The sequence below is a fragment of the Ictalurus punctatus genome, chromosome 4 (assembly GCF_001660625.3).
Source record: "Ictalurus punctatus breed USDA103 chromosome 4, Coco_2.0, whole genome shotgun sequence".
In the NCBI taxonomy this organism is placed as follows: Eukaryota; Metazoa; Chordata; class Actinopteri; order Siluriformes; family Ictaluridae; genus Ictalurus; species Ictalurus punctatus.
In genome coordinates, this window is record NC_071284.1 from 8,430,221 (window position 1) to 8,443,513 (window position 13,293).

Here is a 13,293-nt window from a genome sequence, read left to right on the forward strand (position 1 = left end):
ATAGTATGGTGTGGGATGTAATATAACACACACACACTTTTTCTTTTTTTTTAAATAAATATGTCCCTTAAAAGTCATGTTGTATTTGCCTGTAACAGTGAGTCATAAAATCTCAGGTGCAACATCAATGTTTATCACAGAATTAGGTTTTGCAGTCCCTGCTGAAAAAACAATGGTTTTAATGGTTATACTGGTTATATTTGTTTTAATGGAAACTGTAATGGTCTCTACTGACAAGTTATTGCCTTCCATTGGTGGTGTGTTATGTCTAGTGGATACAATTAGGGACCTATAATGGTAATGGTTAGCTGATGATTTGTAGTGGAAACCATTAGAATTTCTGTGATGGTTTCTATTGTTTTTAAAGCAGGGTTGTTTAGACCTATAACACAATTGCTTATTTAAGTTCTTGAGTTGAATAATTACTATTTGCAAATTATGGGTTCTCTGGTTTCTTTCCATCTACCAAAAACATGCCAGTATGCAGTTTGGCTATTCTAAAATGATCAGTAGTTGAATGTGTGCATATTGTCCTGTGATAAACTGGTGTTCCATCTATGGTGTATTCCTGCCTCGTGCCCAGTGTTCCCAGGATTGACTCAGGATTCACCACAACCCTGACCAGGTTAAAACGGTTACTGAAGATGATGAACTTTTAACAATATCATTCCAGAGGTGATATATTGCAGTCCTTATTCAATCATTGTACTCCTTAAAAATCAGTCTTCAATCTTATACTTTTCAACAAAATGCAGTCTGCTGTGTGTCTCATGGAGGGCCACACCTAATTTTTTTATTAGCCGTTGACAACATGCAGAACTGAATCTTGAGTTCAGAGTTTATTTCATGAACAAATACATAAATCATGACTTTATCACAACTGAATACATAGACACAAAAAGCAGTGTATCATTATGTCCTGCTGTAACAACTACACAGCAAAATCCCCAGTGTTGATTTGGGCGTTTATTAACACTAGGGATTTTACTGTGTATGCTTTCACCGGTAACAAAGAGGGTGATTGTCCAGTTCAGTGTATATCACTTCATTTCCTTTTTAGACCATTGTTCACATCAAGCAACCACAAAATTTCAAACCGAACACAATCATCTCATATAGAACAATCAAAAGCCCTTCCATGTAAACTAAAAGATATGGTACCAAAAGTACCAGGAAGACTGAAACAGGCGTCACAATAAGATCATTCATCAGATTACCTCTTTTGTTAGTGTCATTAGAGAAACTCAACTTTGTTCCACTTTCTCAAAAGATACTTACATACTGAATGAGTAGAGATTTAATTTAGTAGTTTAACAATTTCTTTACAATTTTATTAGCATCTTAAATCAGAAAAGTATCTGAAATTGTCCTGCTGGTATGTTTGACGATATAATACGACCAAATAATTATTGAGATTATTAATGTGTTTGTGCTTAAGTCACAGGTGGGAGAAAGGGAGAAGAGTGAGCGAGAAGAGACATTACATCCATAATCACCTTATTAGTGAAAATTTGATGCAAAAGATTTCAATTGTTGTATATTTTGGGGTGTTACAATGTTGAAAGTTTCAGCACAGCAGGATCAGACCAAACTCACTATCTGCTCTTTAACTTTTACAGTATCACTCACATTCAAACAATCTTACCTACCTTGCTCACATCAACTGTAAAAAAAAAAATAACAAAAAAAGAAAAAAAGAGATAAATCAAGTATAAAATATAATCTTTATAATAATGCATTGCAAAAAAAATGAATATAAATTAATAGAATACATCCTATGCATAGCATCATAATATTATCACTGTAATAGAAACACTTCCAGTGTAGCAGAAGGTTTCACACAGGTTAAAACCAAATGTTTCTCAACCACATGTTGGAAAATTACATTTACAGACAGTTATTACTTAGATTCAACTTGTTCTGGTCTATTCAATACGTCAAGCAAATCTTATTGCCAAATAACACTTTCTTGGTTTGTTAAAACAAACAAACAAACAAACAAAAAAACCCCAAACAATTTGGAAGCCAAGGACTTTTCCTATCCACTCATTTATCCCATGGCCATTAATCACAAATTTTAGAAATTTTAATTATTGCTAAACATCAATTTATTTTACCAAACCTCTTTGAAGCTTTTAAACATGTTTTTATGTTTCGGATAAAAAGCAATATTTTTCTTACTCAGTTGCTGATATTCTAAAAATCCACAGCACCTTTCAGTTTCACATGAAAATGAATTCCAGTCACATAAGATTGCAAATAAATAGAAATAGAACTTAATAAACATAAATAAATAGATAAATAAATGACTAAAAAGTCCATTCCAGGCATTAATATTCACTCTCTCTCTTTCCAAAGTAAGATGTGTTAATTTGTATCCAATGACAGCAAAGTAGTGCACCATAGTCTTGGCTCACCAACGTGGGTTAAAACAGGGCGAGTCCATTTGAGGTCACGCAGAAAGAGGAGCACCTGAACGGATGTTTAAAAAGCATGTCCCCTGGTTAGTTCCTCTGGAAGTAGGCAGGGCCACGGGAAATTGTGGGATGGGAGGGGCCAGTGGAATAGGCTAAGGACCCGGTATATTGGAGCGATGTGACAGACATGTGAAAGGGTCACAGGGAAGTCTGGAGGTGGCTTCTTGTAGCTCATCTTCTCGAAGTGTTATCACAATATTAGCACTACAACCATGAAAAAAGGAAGAAAAAAAAAAGAAAATGATGATTTTTTTTTTGTAAATTATAGAATGGTACATTCTTAAAACTACCTACGTGTTATATACAGTTAAAAAAAAATGCTGCAGAAAATTTTTAAAAATATCTAAGACATACAATGCACACAGGTATATAATTACACTGACAAACTGGTATAAAACAAATGACACCAAGACAAAGGCAAGCAGCTTTGAGAATTAGTCATTTTAATATATTGCACTAAACGAAGGGTGTTTTGTATGTGCATGATGATAAAGCCATGCTATCACTCTGAACCTGTTGTATATTAACTAAGGGCTCTATAGTGCTCAGAGAGATAGTCAGATTATAACGTTTTGTAATCCGGTCACCCCGAGCCCATGCCAAAGCAAATATAAACTCAAGGGCTCTGAGCGTACGTACCCGAAGCACTGAAGGAAATGTGAAATGAGCTTGCTCAATTATGACTTTGTCGAATAGTGTGCTAAAAATATTCTTGAGCTCATGTGGTACAAAGCATCTAGAATGTCTGCTCTGCTCGGTAACTAAACAGAGGGAAGTACTTCCTCTGTAGGGCAGGTTACCTGCGAGCTGTGAATACTCTCCCACTCCTCACTTGTCGGGAGCGTGGCGATACTGATGCAGCAGACTGCTGACAATCTACAAGAGACTGATAAATTAGACAGATATACAGGAGTGACAGTCAGGGTTAGTGACACACACATGCACACTAGGACACACTAACACACAGCAGGAGTGACATATATGAGTGAAAAATAGAACAACATAGGAAAAAAAGTGACAGTGGAGTTAACAGAAGACCTAAATCACTCTTTCGCTCTCTCTCTCTCTCTCTCACACACACACACACACACACATGACTGTACTCTCTTGACTCTCATGTGTAGATTATAGTTCAGCTTTGATTAGTTCAACTCAATGATTAGTGAATAACTGATAAACAAATATTGTAATGTTCGATCAATGGACAAAAGTTTACGGATGAAGAAAAAAGCAGGAGTTTGCAGAATTTAAGATGTGGTGATTATTAAAAAATCAAGAGTTTTGATGGTAGTACAGAAAGACAGTCGTACAAAGAATATACATACAACAAAGAAACATGATGAGCTTGTGCCAAGGATTCTATTACAGCCCCTACTGTCATGATTAGCTGTTTAATGCAATAGAAAGATAGATAGATAGACAGACAGACAGATAGATAGATGCATTTCATAACTACTACTACTAATAAAGACAAGAATAAGAACAGTAATAATAATAATAATAATAATAATAATGAAGATAACTTAAATAATAACTGTAAATTATAGCATGTTGTAAGATATAACAAACACACACACACACACACACGTACATATATACATACATATACATACATACATACATATATATATATATATATATATATATATATATATATATATATCCTGTAGCAGTAATTCATTTGGGAGGCAGGATTCAACTATATTAGTACTTTTATTAACTGTATAAAAGAACTGATTCCTAGCACAGCAAGCAGCTAATCCTAGTGCAGGTCTGAACAGGTTTGTCTAAAAGCAGCTTTTTCTTCTTCTTCTTCTTTTTTTTTTTTTAACAGAATGAGTCAGATATGTTTTCAGAAGGTTTGAGGCATCATGTTGTTTAATGGTAATGGTCTCCTTTCTGTTTGCTGTTAAATAGACCACAAAGTTGCCACACAGAATAACAGCAGGCTGGTTTCCACCTTAAATACACAACTCCATGATTCAGGCACCTTACGGCAAAATGGGCGATACTGCGGCACTATGACATAACCCAAGCTATACACAATCTGCAAACTTATAGAATAATATAATAACAAATATTCATTTCAGGTGAACAAGGGAATAAACAAACACTGTCCTTTTCATGTGTGTTTCATCAAGCGGGAAATCAAAAATGTATATGGACCCATACGTGTCCACAAACAGCAGCAATTTCAAACATCTCAGACAAATCACCCTATCGGATGATCTGTCTGAGTACAGGGTCGATCTTAATCATGCTGATCTAATGTAGAATCCCTGAGAGGCATCACTGACCAGAACTCTCATCAAATGTGTTTTGGCCCATAGCCCTTGTGCATTATGATAAATGATGTATCCTATACAACAGACTATACTCCACAGTCTGTTGGGACAAAGCTAATGGATAGTACAGAGCATATGTGAGGGCATGTCCTGAGTCTGCATAATACACACACTGCATTTCCATATGCTACATCCCTAAATAGCACAGATGAGTCTGACTGCATTGTTAATTATAGGCAGTGGCCATTTAAGGCAAAAATATTTAGATCTATGCTTTAGTTGAAGAAGCAGTTAGACATTAAGCTAAGTAGGTAATTAAAATCAAGAGTGGATGGACAACTGAAGGTGGACGAGCAGCTTGTTCAGGAATGTATACCAACATTAAAAGAGACTGCCCTTATGGTAAATGACCACTAGATGGAGCCTTTGCTATTGCTTATGTGTGTGATTCCATGAATGTCCCATTGATATTACATTCATACATATGTATATGAAAGGTAAAAGATATTTTAAACATGGGTTAAGCATCAAATAAATAAATTAAAACCTATAAATATTAATAAAACCTTTCTAGAGCACTTAGAAAACAGCCTGTCCCAGCCCACTATAACTGCACTCTACCTTGAAATAATGAAATAACATGATTCTAATAAATAATAATGATTCTAATATATCTAAAAATGTTATGAATCAACCTGGAATTGGACATGTGTCTATATTGTCTGAATGCATTGTGAAGAGGATGGTTTGAGTGGTAAAAAAAATCTCCAAGAATCACAGAAGTTAGTTGCATCTTGGGGTCAGAATGTCTTCAAAACTACAATCCAAAGTCACCTACATTACCACAAGGTGTTTAGAAGGGTTTCAAGAAAAAAGTCTCTTCTCTCATCCAAAAACAAACTCAAGTGTGTTCAGTTTGACAGACATTACTGGAACTTCAAATGGGATTGGGTTCTATGGTCACATGAAACCAAATTAGAGCTTTTTGGCAATAAACACCAGAGGTGGTTTTGGCACACACAGAGAGCTAGCCATATGGAAAAGTACCTCATGCCCACGGTTAAATATGGTGGTGGGTCTTTAATGTTTTGTCTGTTTTTCTGCCAGAGGACCTGGACATTTTATTAGGATACATGGCATCATGGACTCTCAAATATCAACAGATATTAAATGAAAACCTGACTGCCTCTGGCAGAAAGCTGAAAATGGGCCGTGGTTGGATCTTCCAGCAGGACAATGTTCCAAAACATACATCAAAATAAACACTTGAAATCTGAAGGATCTGGAGAGATTCTGTATGGAGGAATGGCCTCAGATCCCTTGCCATATATTCTCCAACCTCGTCAGACATTATAGGAGAAGACACAGAGCTGTTATCTTGGCAAAGGGAGATAGCACAAAGTACTGACTAAAAGGGTGCCAGTAATTGTTGCACACCTATATTTAACAAACAAACTATATATATATATTGTTCTCTACTGTAGTACCTACAGGTAAGTCTGAGAACTGTGATTGAGTTCTATATTGCAATGATGGCCATATTGTTTTGAAATAAGTAGGCTAATGGTATAGTATGGCTAGTACAGTGTAGTAAGCATAGTTTTGCAACTTACCTTCGGAGGAATGGTTTTGATTTTGGGCATCTTTACTACACGGCCACGATGTGACTGCTCATGATCACACTCCAGGTCTTCCAAGCGCTGTGTGAGAGCCAGCTTCTGCTGGATGGCCATGCGGAGCAGGGAATTAAGAGTCTTTTTCTCATCTTCTGCTGCTGCCAGCTGCCTCTGCATCTCATCCAGCTGAGTAACATACTCATCGCACCTGCAGAGAGAGAGAAATAGGGAGAAAATAGTTTAAAATAGTTCAAAATGGTCAATACACCTATTAGAATGAATGCCCGAGGACTCCAAAATGAATGTACCTGGTGGCAAACATCGCCCTCAGAGAGGAAAAGGTGGCTGCATCCTCTTTCAGAGCCTTTAGCTCATTCCTCAGCTTCATCATTGTCTCTGTCACAATAGTCTTTTCATTTTCATACTTGCTCTTCAGGTTAGCCAAGGCTACTTCTGCAGTCTGGAAAAAAATGTCACACAAGACTATAAAGATTTTTGTTTTTGCAATGAAAAGAGATGTACTGTAACCTGGAGAGCATCTAGGAAACATTCTATATTTTATATGTAACAAATTGGTAAAAAAAAATAAAAAATGGAAAAACATATCTTCTTCTAGACCAGGGGTTGGGAACCTATGGCTCGCGAACCATATATGGCTCTTTCAGTAATTGCCAATGGCTTGAAGGAGGAATAAATGAATAAAAGCAATTACTTATCACGAAAGCTAGGGTGTTGATTCAATTAATACTTTACATATTTTAAAATATTACATAATTTATAATTGATGCCCGTTTGTCATTTAGACTCCAACTAATCGTGATGTGGCACAAGCTCAAATTTCACTGGACAGTGTGGATCAGAGTGGTAATTTCCCCTTTCTAATTCATAAATCGGTTGAAAACTACACAGCCAGTCCGTTTTCAGATTTTAACAAAAGTGAAATAGCTAAAAGAAAAAACAAAACAAATATCGTTCTTTCCAATCCGAACAGACCGACGAATATACATATTTGGAAGTCACATTAATGGTAAGTAGTGTTCAATTTACTCTTACTTACATACTGCATCTTGTATTGATTTACCATTTGATAAAACAATCATAGTTGGTTAAATGAAGTCCAAGTGCCACCTACAGGCCTATTAGGTGAAGTGCAGGCTGTTCGGTCAAGAACATGCAAAATGTGAAATGGCCTTAATTACATTACCATTTTATAACTATGCAATAATAGTAAAGATAATAACTAAAACTATAAGAAGAAGCATATAAAAATGTAAAAAAATAATAATAATAATAATAATAACTTTCCTCTTTAAAGAAAAAATAAATCTGTTTTTTGCCTTTCATGGCTCTGCCATCTGAAAAGAGACCTTTGTCGTAGGCTCAGGTGTCACTTCAGCCTTCTTATTTTTCTCTTACCAATAGGAGGCACCAAATGTTTAAAAAAATTTCATAGACTAGCTATGTTTAGGCTTGAAATGTATTCACCTGGAACGCTTTTTAAACTGTTTTGAACTGCTGTACATGAATAGCTTGTTGTGTTTGATGACAGGAGATTTGTCTAGAAATTGCTTAATTTTGACTTGTGGCATTGTAAGTGAAAATGTAAGATTAGTCCTTTGAATCTCAATACTAACTGGTTAAGTTTTGTGTTAAACCTACACTGATAAAACACCAGTACTTTCACTGGCTAGCTAGCATTATTAAAAGCTAGCATTTTTTCTCTATCTATCTAGCTATAACTAGCCAAGATTTTTGGCAAGCTAGCTGGATAAATAAATTCTGATGTAGAAAGTTCTACCTTAAGAATATGTTAAAAGGCTGTAACACATACAAAATCATTTAATGCAAGTAATGTACCTTGAATTACTTTAAGAATTCTAAAGAGTGGACCATTTTGTTATGAATTAAATTGTAAAGAAAGCATTGACCCCTAACCACACATCTCATACACACAACATTTCATACAAATTCTTTAAAATGTGCAATTATGAGACCAATCTGACTATTTAATAGCTATGAAACTGATTAAATTTACAACGGAATATTTGGTATCATATATCAGAGTAGACTAATAACTGAATTTTTGATAAATGGAATGATTATAAATGCGTTGATATACAACTTATACATCCTATTGACAACTTTGTCAAGATGCCCACTGGGGCCTTCTTTTTACAGGAAAAATACCAATTTACATTATAAAAAAGGACTCTTCATACCTGTTTGTTGGCTTTAAGTACAAGCCTTAAAGTGGCTATCTGTTCCCTCTTCGTGCTCAAGAGGGACTTCATCTTCAGGATCTCCTCCATGCAGGTCTCCTTGTCCTTGTCAAAGATCGGTGCCAGCTCCCGAGCAGCAGCCCTCTGTCTGGACAGTTGCAGTGAGCGATCCACAGCTCTCTGTAGGTGCTTGATCTGGTCCCGAATAATGGCATTCAAGTTGTAAATATTCAAAGGCTCTTTGCGAAGATCTCCGTTTGCATCTGGTAAGGGTGAAGCAGCTGGTGAGGCACTGTGGACCGGGGAGCCAAATGGGGTTCTATTGGGACTCACTGTCTCTGCTTTACCACCTTCACCCAATGCTTCCTTCAAGGGTGAGTCATGAGGGCTCCGAGAAGGATCTGACGAGTTGGCAGCAGCAAGTCGACGGGCAAGGCGTGGTGACAGCAATGCACGTGGGTCATCAGTACCTTTAAGACTGCCGCTACGTGTAACACGACTCTGGCGGTAGTAGTCCAGCATGACACGATTGGGTGTTTCGTTGTTGCACAAGCAGACATGATGATAAAGCTGGGCAAGTTCTTCGCTGAAGGTAACTAGCTCATCCTGAGCAGCATTCAGCATAGCTTGACTCTCACTGGACATGGATGATGTGCATCGGAGCTCGGCCTCTAGGCTGGTGATTCGCTCACGGCTCTCACGACACTCTCTCTCCAATGATGTCACATGATCATAAAGTGCTTGCACTTTCCCCTCACTTTCGCTGCGCTCTTCTGATTGGCTCTCCACAGACTGATTGTACTTTTCCTTCAAGGCTTTCAACTCTGCTTTCAGGTCGATGACCTCTGTAACAGCCACCTTGTACTTACATTCCAGGATCTCAATGCCATTAATGTCGACGTCATACTCACGGCAGCCATTCAAAGGAGTATCCCCTTTCTCGGTCTCCTCAGCATCCAGCTGCTTGTCACTGCACAGACGTTTCATAGCATTGACACGTGCTGTAAGGCAATTCACACGCTTGTGTTGCTCTGTTAGAGCTCCTTGCGTGTGTTGTAGCTGGGTCTGAGACTCCTGCAGGTTAGTCAGTAGGGTGGCATTTTCACGCTCCACCTAGTGGAAGGGATTATACATATGAAATTAGTAGAAGAACCCCTGCATAGTGGAAATTCTTGAGTAATATGAGATATACTGTATATACAATATACAGTATATCCTCTATTTGTTGAGGTATTTCCCTTTCGCTGTTTTAGTAACCAGAGCCACACCATCCTATTGAAGACAATGACATACTACATTCTTTCCTACTAGTCTTACACTGTATTTGAGATGAAAACCTACAGCTTGTCATGTTAAGGATTAACCAGAGGCTAAAGTCTCTCCCATGGTGGAAAACTTACTGACCGTTACAAAGCACTGATGCTGAAGGCTCCTTCCATAAATGTTAAATACACCTACCTACTTCCAGAAAGTGTCACTATATCAATGACATTTTTTTTTTTTTTTTTAAAGGGAGGACTCTATTGCGAAAGATCAGTTTCCCAGTCGAGTGTCAAATGTGTTAATGGTTGCTAAAAAGCAACAAAGTATTAATATATTCAAGTAATATTGTGGCTTTGATTGAAAACACTGTTCAAAATTAGTGTACATCATTCCATTACAAAGTATTTTACCATTACAAAAAAAATTATTTTAAAATGAGTAAAAATAAATAAATAAATTAAAAAACAGTCAAGCATTTATGCAATAAGAATGTGACTGACTATATGTATGTAATGCCAGGTTACTCTTATATTTGTTGTGCATTTAATAACGAATACTACATAAATTAAATGATTTCAAAGTAGGCAATGTACAGTGCCCTCCTATAGTGGCACCCTTGGTAAATATGAGCAAAGAAGGCTGTGAAAAATTGTCTTTATTTTTTAACCTTTTGATCTTTTGTTAAAAACAACAACAACAACAACAACACAACAAAAATACTCTGCTCTCATGGATATCAAACAACTGCAAACACAACACAGGTTTATGAAAAAAATGTTAAATATACATCTACCACAATTATTGGCACCCCTATCAATTCATATGCGAATAATATATTTGAAGTATATTCCAATTGATATTTTACACTTTTATAGTACACCTATCTGACTAAGAACAGGATTTTTTTTTTCATAAACCGGTGTTGTGTTTGCAATTGTATGATATCCATGAGAGCCGAGTAGTTTTCAGAATTTTTTTAACAACAGATCAAAAGGTTAAACAATAAAGACAATTTTTCACAGCCTTCTTTGTTAATATTCACCAAGGGTGTCAATATTAGTGGAGGGCACTGTAGTTATACTGACACTACAATGGGATCCTATTATACATAGGATATGTCAGGCTTGTCACAGCTGCAGTACTAATATGTAGCTCTGTGTGCAAAAGATTTGTGTTGGAGTAGAGGTAGAGTTTCTATTCCTGTCCCCTACTGTTTCCCAATGAACATGCCAATGACACAAGCGCACGCGTGCACACACAGTCTGTGTAAGATGACCTCATGGCTTGTACATATAAGCACTGACAGATGGATCTGACGATATTACACTGTAATATAGGTCTTCTATATCCTGATGGCACTAAATAAACCTGCTGTCATTATACAAATACCTCACTTATTTTCTATTTTTTCTCCATACCAACAAAACATTAAAAACTCACACAAAAAACACAATCCAAGTCATAGGATTTTATAATAGAAATGAAAACTGTCCCTGGAAACGAGTAAGATATCTTAATCTAAATCTGGAGAATCATCACTAATGGTTCTGTTATGAGTCAAGTATAGTCACAGCTACACTTCCCATAAATCATAATCCTACTAAATCCACTCCACATGAGTCATGATACTGTATCTGGATTCAAGACAATCGACCTTCAAATCAAATCCCACTGAAGTATAACCACACTGCTTAGAAATTGAAGCTACTGTAACCATGTCATCAGTCTTGGCAAAAGTCTTTCTTTACTTCTTGTCTTATCTTCTTTCCTAATAAGGCATTTTCCATAGGCTATGCTGTCTAGAATCATATCGGAAGTTTACTGAGTTACTGATAGGAAAGGTAATGCTTCAGATGATGCTGTGTGTTCATATGAGAGGTTCCTGTTAGAAGCAGGCCTTCTTTTCAAAATAAAAAGCTCAGGTTGTAGTCAATAACTGCTCATTAACATAGATGGTCTATAAAGACCCAGTTCTCACTCTAAATACTCTATTGATTAAACGTGGGTAATTTGGATCGATTGTGAATAGTCAGGGTAGCTAGGTTAAGACTTTAAATGAGGTGAATGCATGAGCTTATGGCTGCACAACAATATAATCATAACTAAATGAAACTGCATTTTACTTTGTACTGAGCATTATAAATCCATAATCCTTTAAATGTAGAAATCTTTGAATCAAGCCAAGACATTAATTGAATGTCTGTTATAAATGTTAAATAAACTCCCTTTTCCCCCCACACACCTTCCAAATGTAAGATTAAGTACAATAATATAGCACACATTTAACCTATATAGGACATATTTCCACATAGGAAAAAAAGAACTTATCCCAGATTAATGTGAATAGTCACATGTGTCTTAATAGTGTGTTAGTACATACACTCACCAAACACTTTATTTGGAACACCTGTACACCTACTCATTCGTGCAATTATCCAATCAGCCAATCGTGTGGCAGCAGTGAACTGAATAAAATCATGCAGATACAGGCCAGTAGCTTTGGGAAATGTTCACATCATCCATCAGAAAGAGGAAAAACATGATCTCAGTGTATTTCTGTAACTGTAAGCTGAGGCTGCAGTGGGCACAGGCTCACCAAAACTGGACAGTTCTAATGAATCTCAAATTTCTGCTGATGCACACAGATAGTAGGGTCAGAATTTGGCAGCAACAGCATGAATCCATGGACACAACCTGCCTTGTGTCAACAGTCCAGGCTGGTGGAGGTGGTGTAATGTGTGGGAAATGTTTCCCTGGCACATTTTGGGTCTGTTACTACCAAATAATTATTGCGTGAATGCCACAAACTATTGGAGTATTGTTGCTGTCCATGTGCATCCTTTCATCACCACAATTTACCCGTCTTCGAACGACTACTTCCAGCATGATGATAATACACCATGCAACATAGCAAAAGTCATCTCAAAATGGCTTCATGAACATGACAGTGTTCTTCAGCGGCCATCCCAGTCACCGGACTGAATCCTGTAGAACACCTTTGGGATGTGGTAGAACAGGAGATTCGCAGCATGAAACTGCACCTGAAAAATCTGCAGGAATTGCATGATGCAATCATGTCAACATGGACCAGAATCTCAAAGGAAGGTTTCCAACATCTTGTGGAATCCATGCCATGAAGCATTGAAATCACTTAGTATAGTGTTCCTAATAAAGTGCTCAATGAGTGTATCTATTGAACTTGGCTCTAACAAAAACCAGTGTTAAGGATTTCCAAATATGCTTGTAACAATCAATAAACCTGATTACCTAGCATCCCTATAAGTGTATAAGCTTAGAAAGAAACCCCTATAAACCTATAAACAATGCACAGCACTGCCAGAGCATTGTGCCAGTTTAATAGTAAGAAATGACCAAAGCTTATTTTATCTTAGATTACCAAAATGACAGGTGTAATTAATAAATGAAAGCAAAT

At 36.8% G+C, this 13,293-nt stretch overlaps 1 protein-coding gene across 2 annotated transcripts in view; it reads right to left on the reverse strand.

Annotated features, from left to right (window-relative positions):
* Nucleotides 1-820: 820 nt before the first annotated feature.
* The window catches only part of bicd1a (bicaudal D homolog 1a), a 37,811-nt gene continuing 25,338 nt past the window's right edge, over nt 821-13,293 (reverse strand). The window contains exons 5-9 of one of the 2 annotated variants that reach the window (XM_017465166.3): nt 8,598-9,710; nt 6,687-6,838; nt 6,376-6,586; nt 3,278-3,353; nt 821-2,681 (exon numbers count right to left, since the gene is read on the reverse strand). In XM_017465166.3, the coding sequence (XP_017320655.3) occupies nt 3,306-3,353; nt 6,376-6,586; nt 6,687-6,838; nt 8,598-9,710 (1,524 nt within the window). In that variant the 3' untranslated portion in view covers nt 821-2,681; nt 3,278-3,305. Of the gene's footprint in view, nt 2,682-3,277; nt 3,364-6,375; nt 6,587-6,686; nt 6,839-8,597; nt 9,711-13,293 lie in introns of both variants that reach the window. The other variant, XM_047152753.2, reaches the window with a different exon arrangement.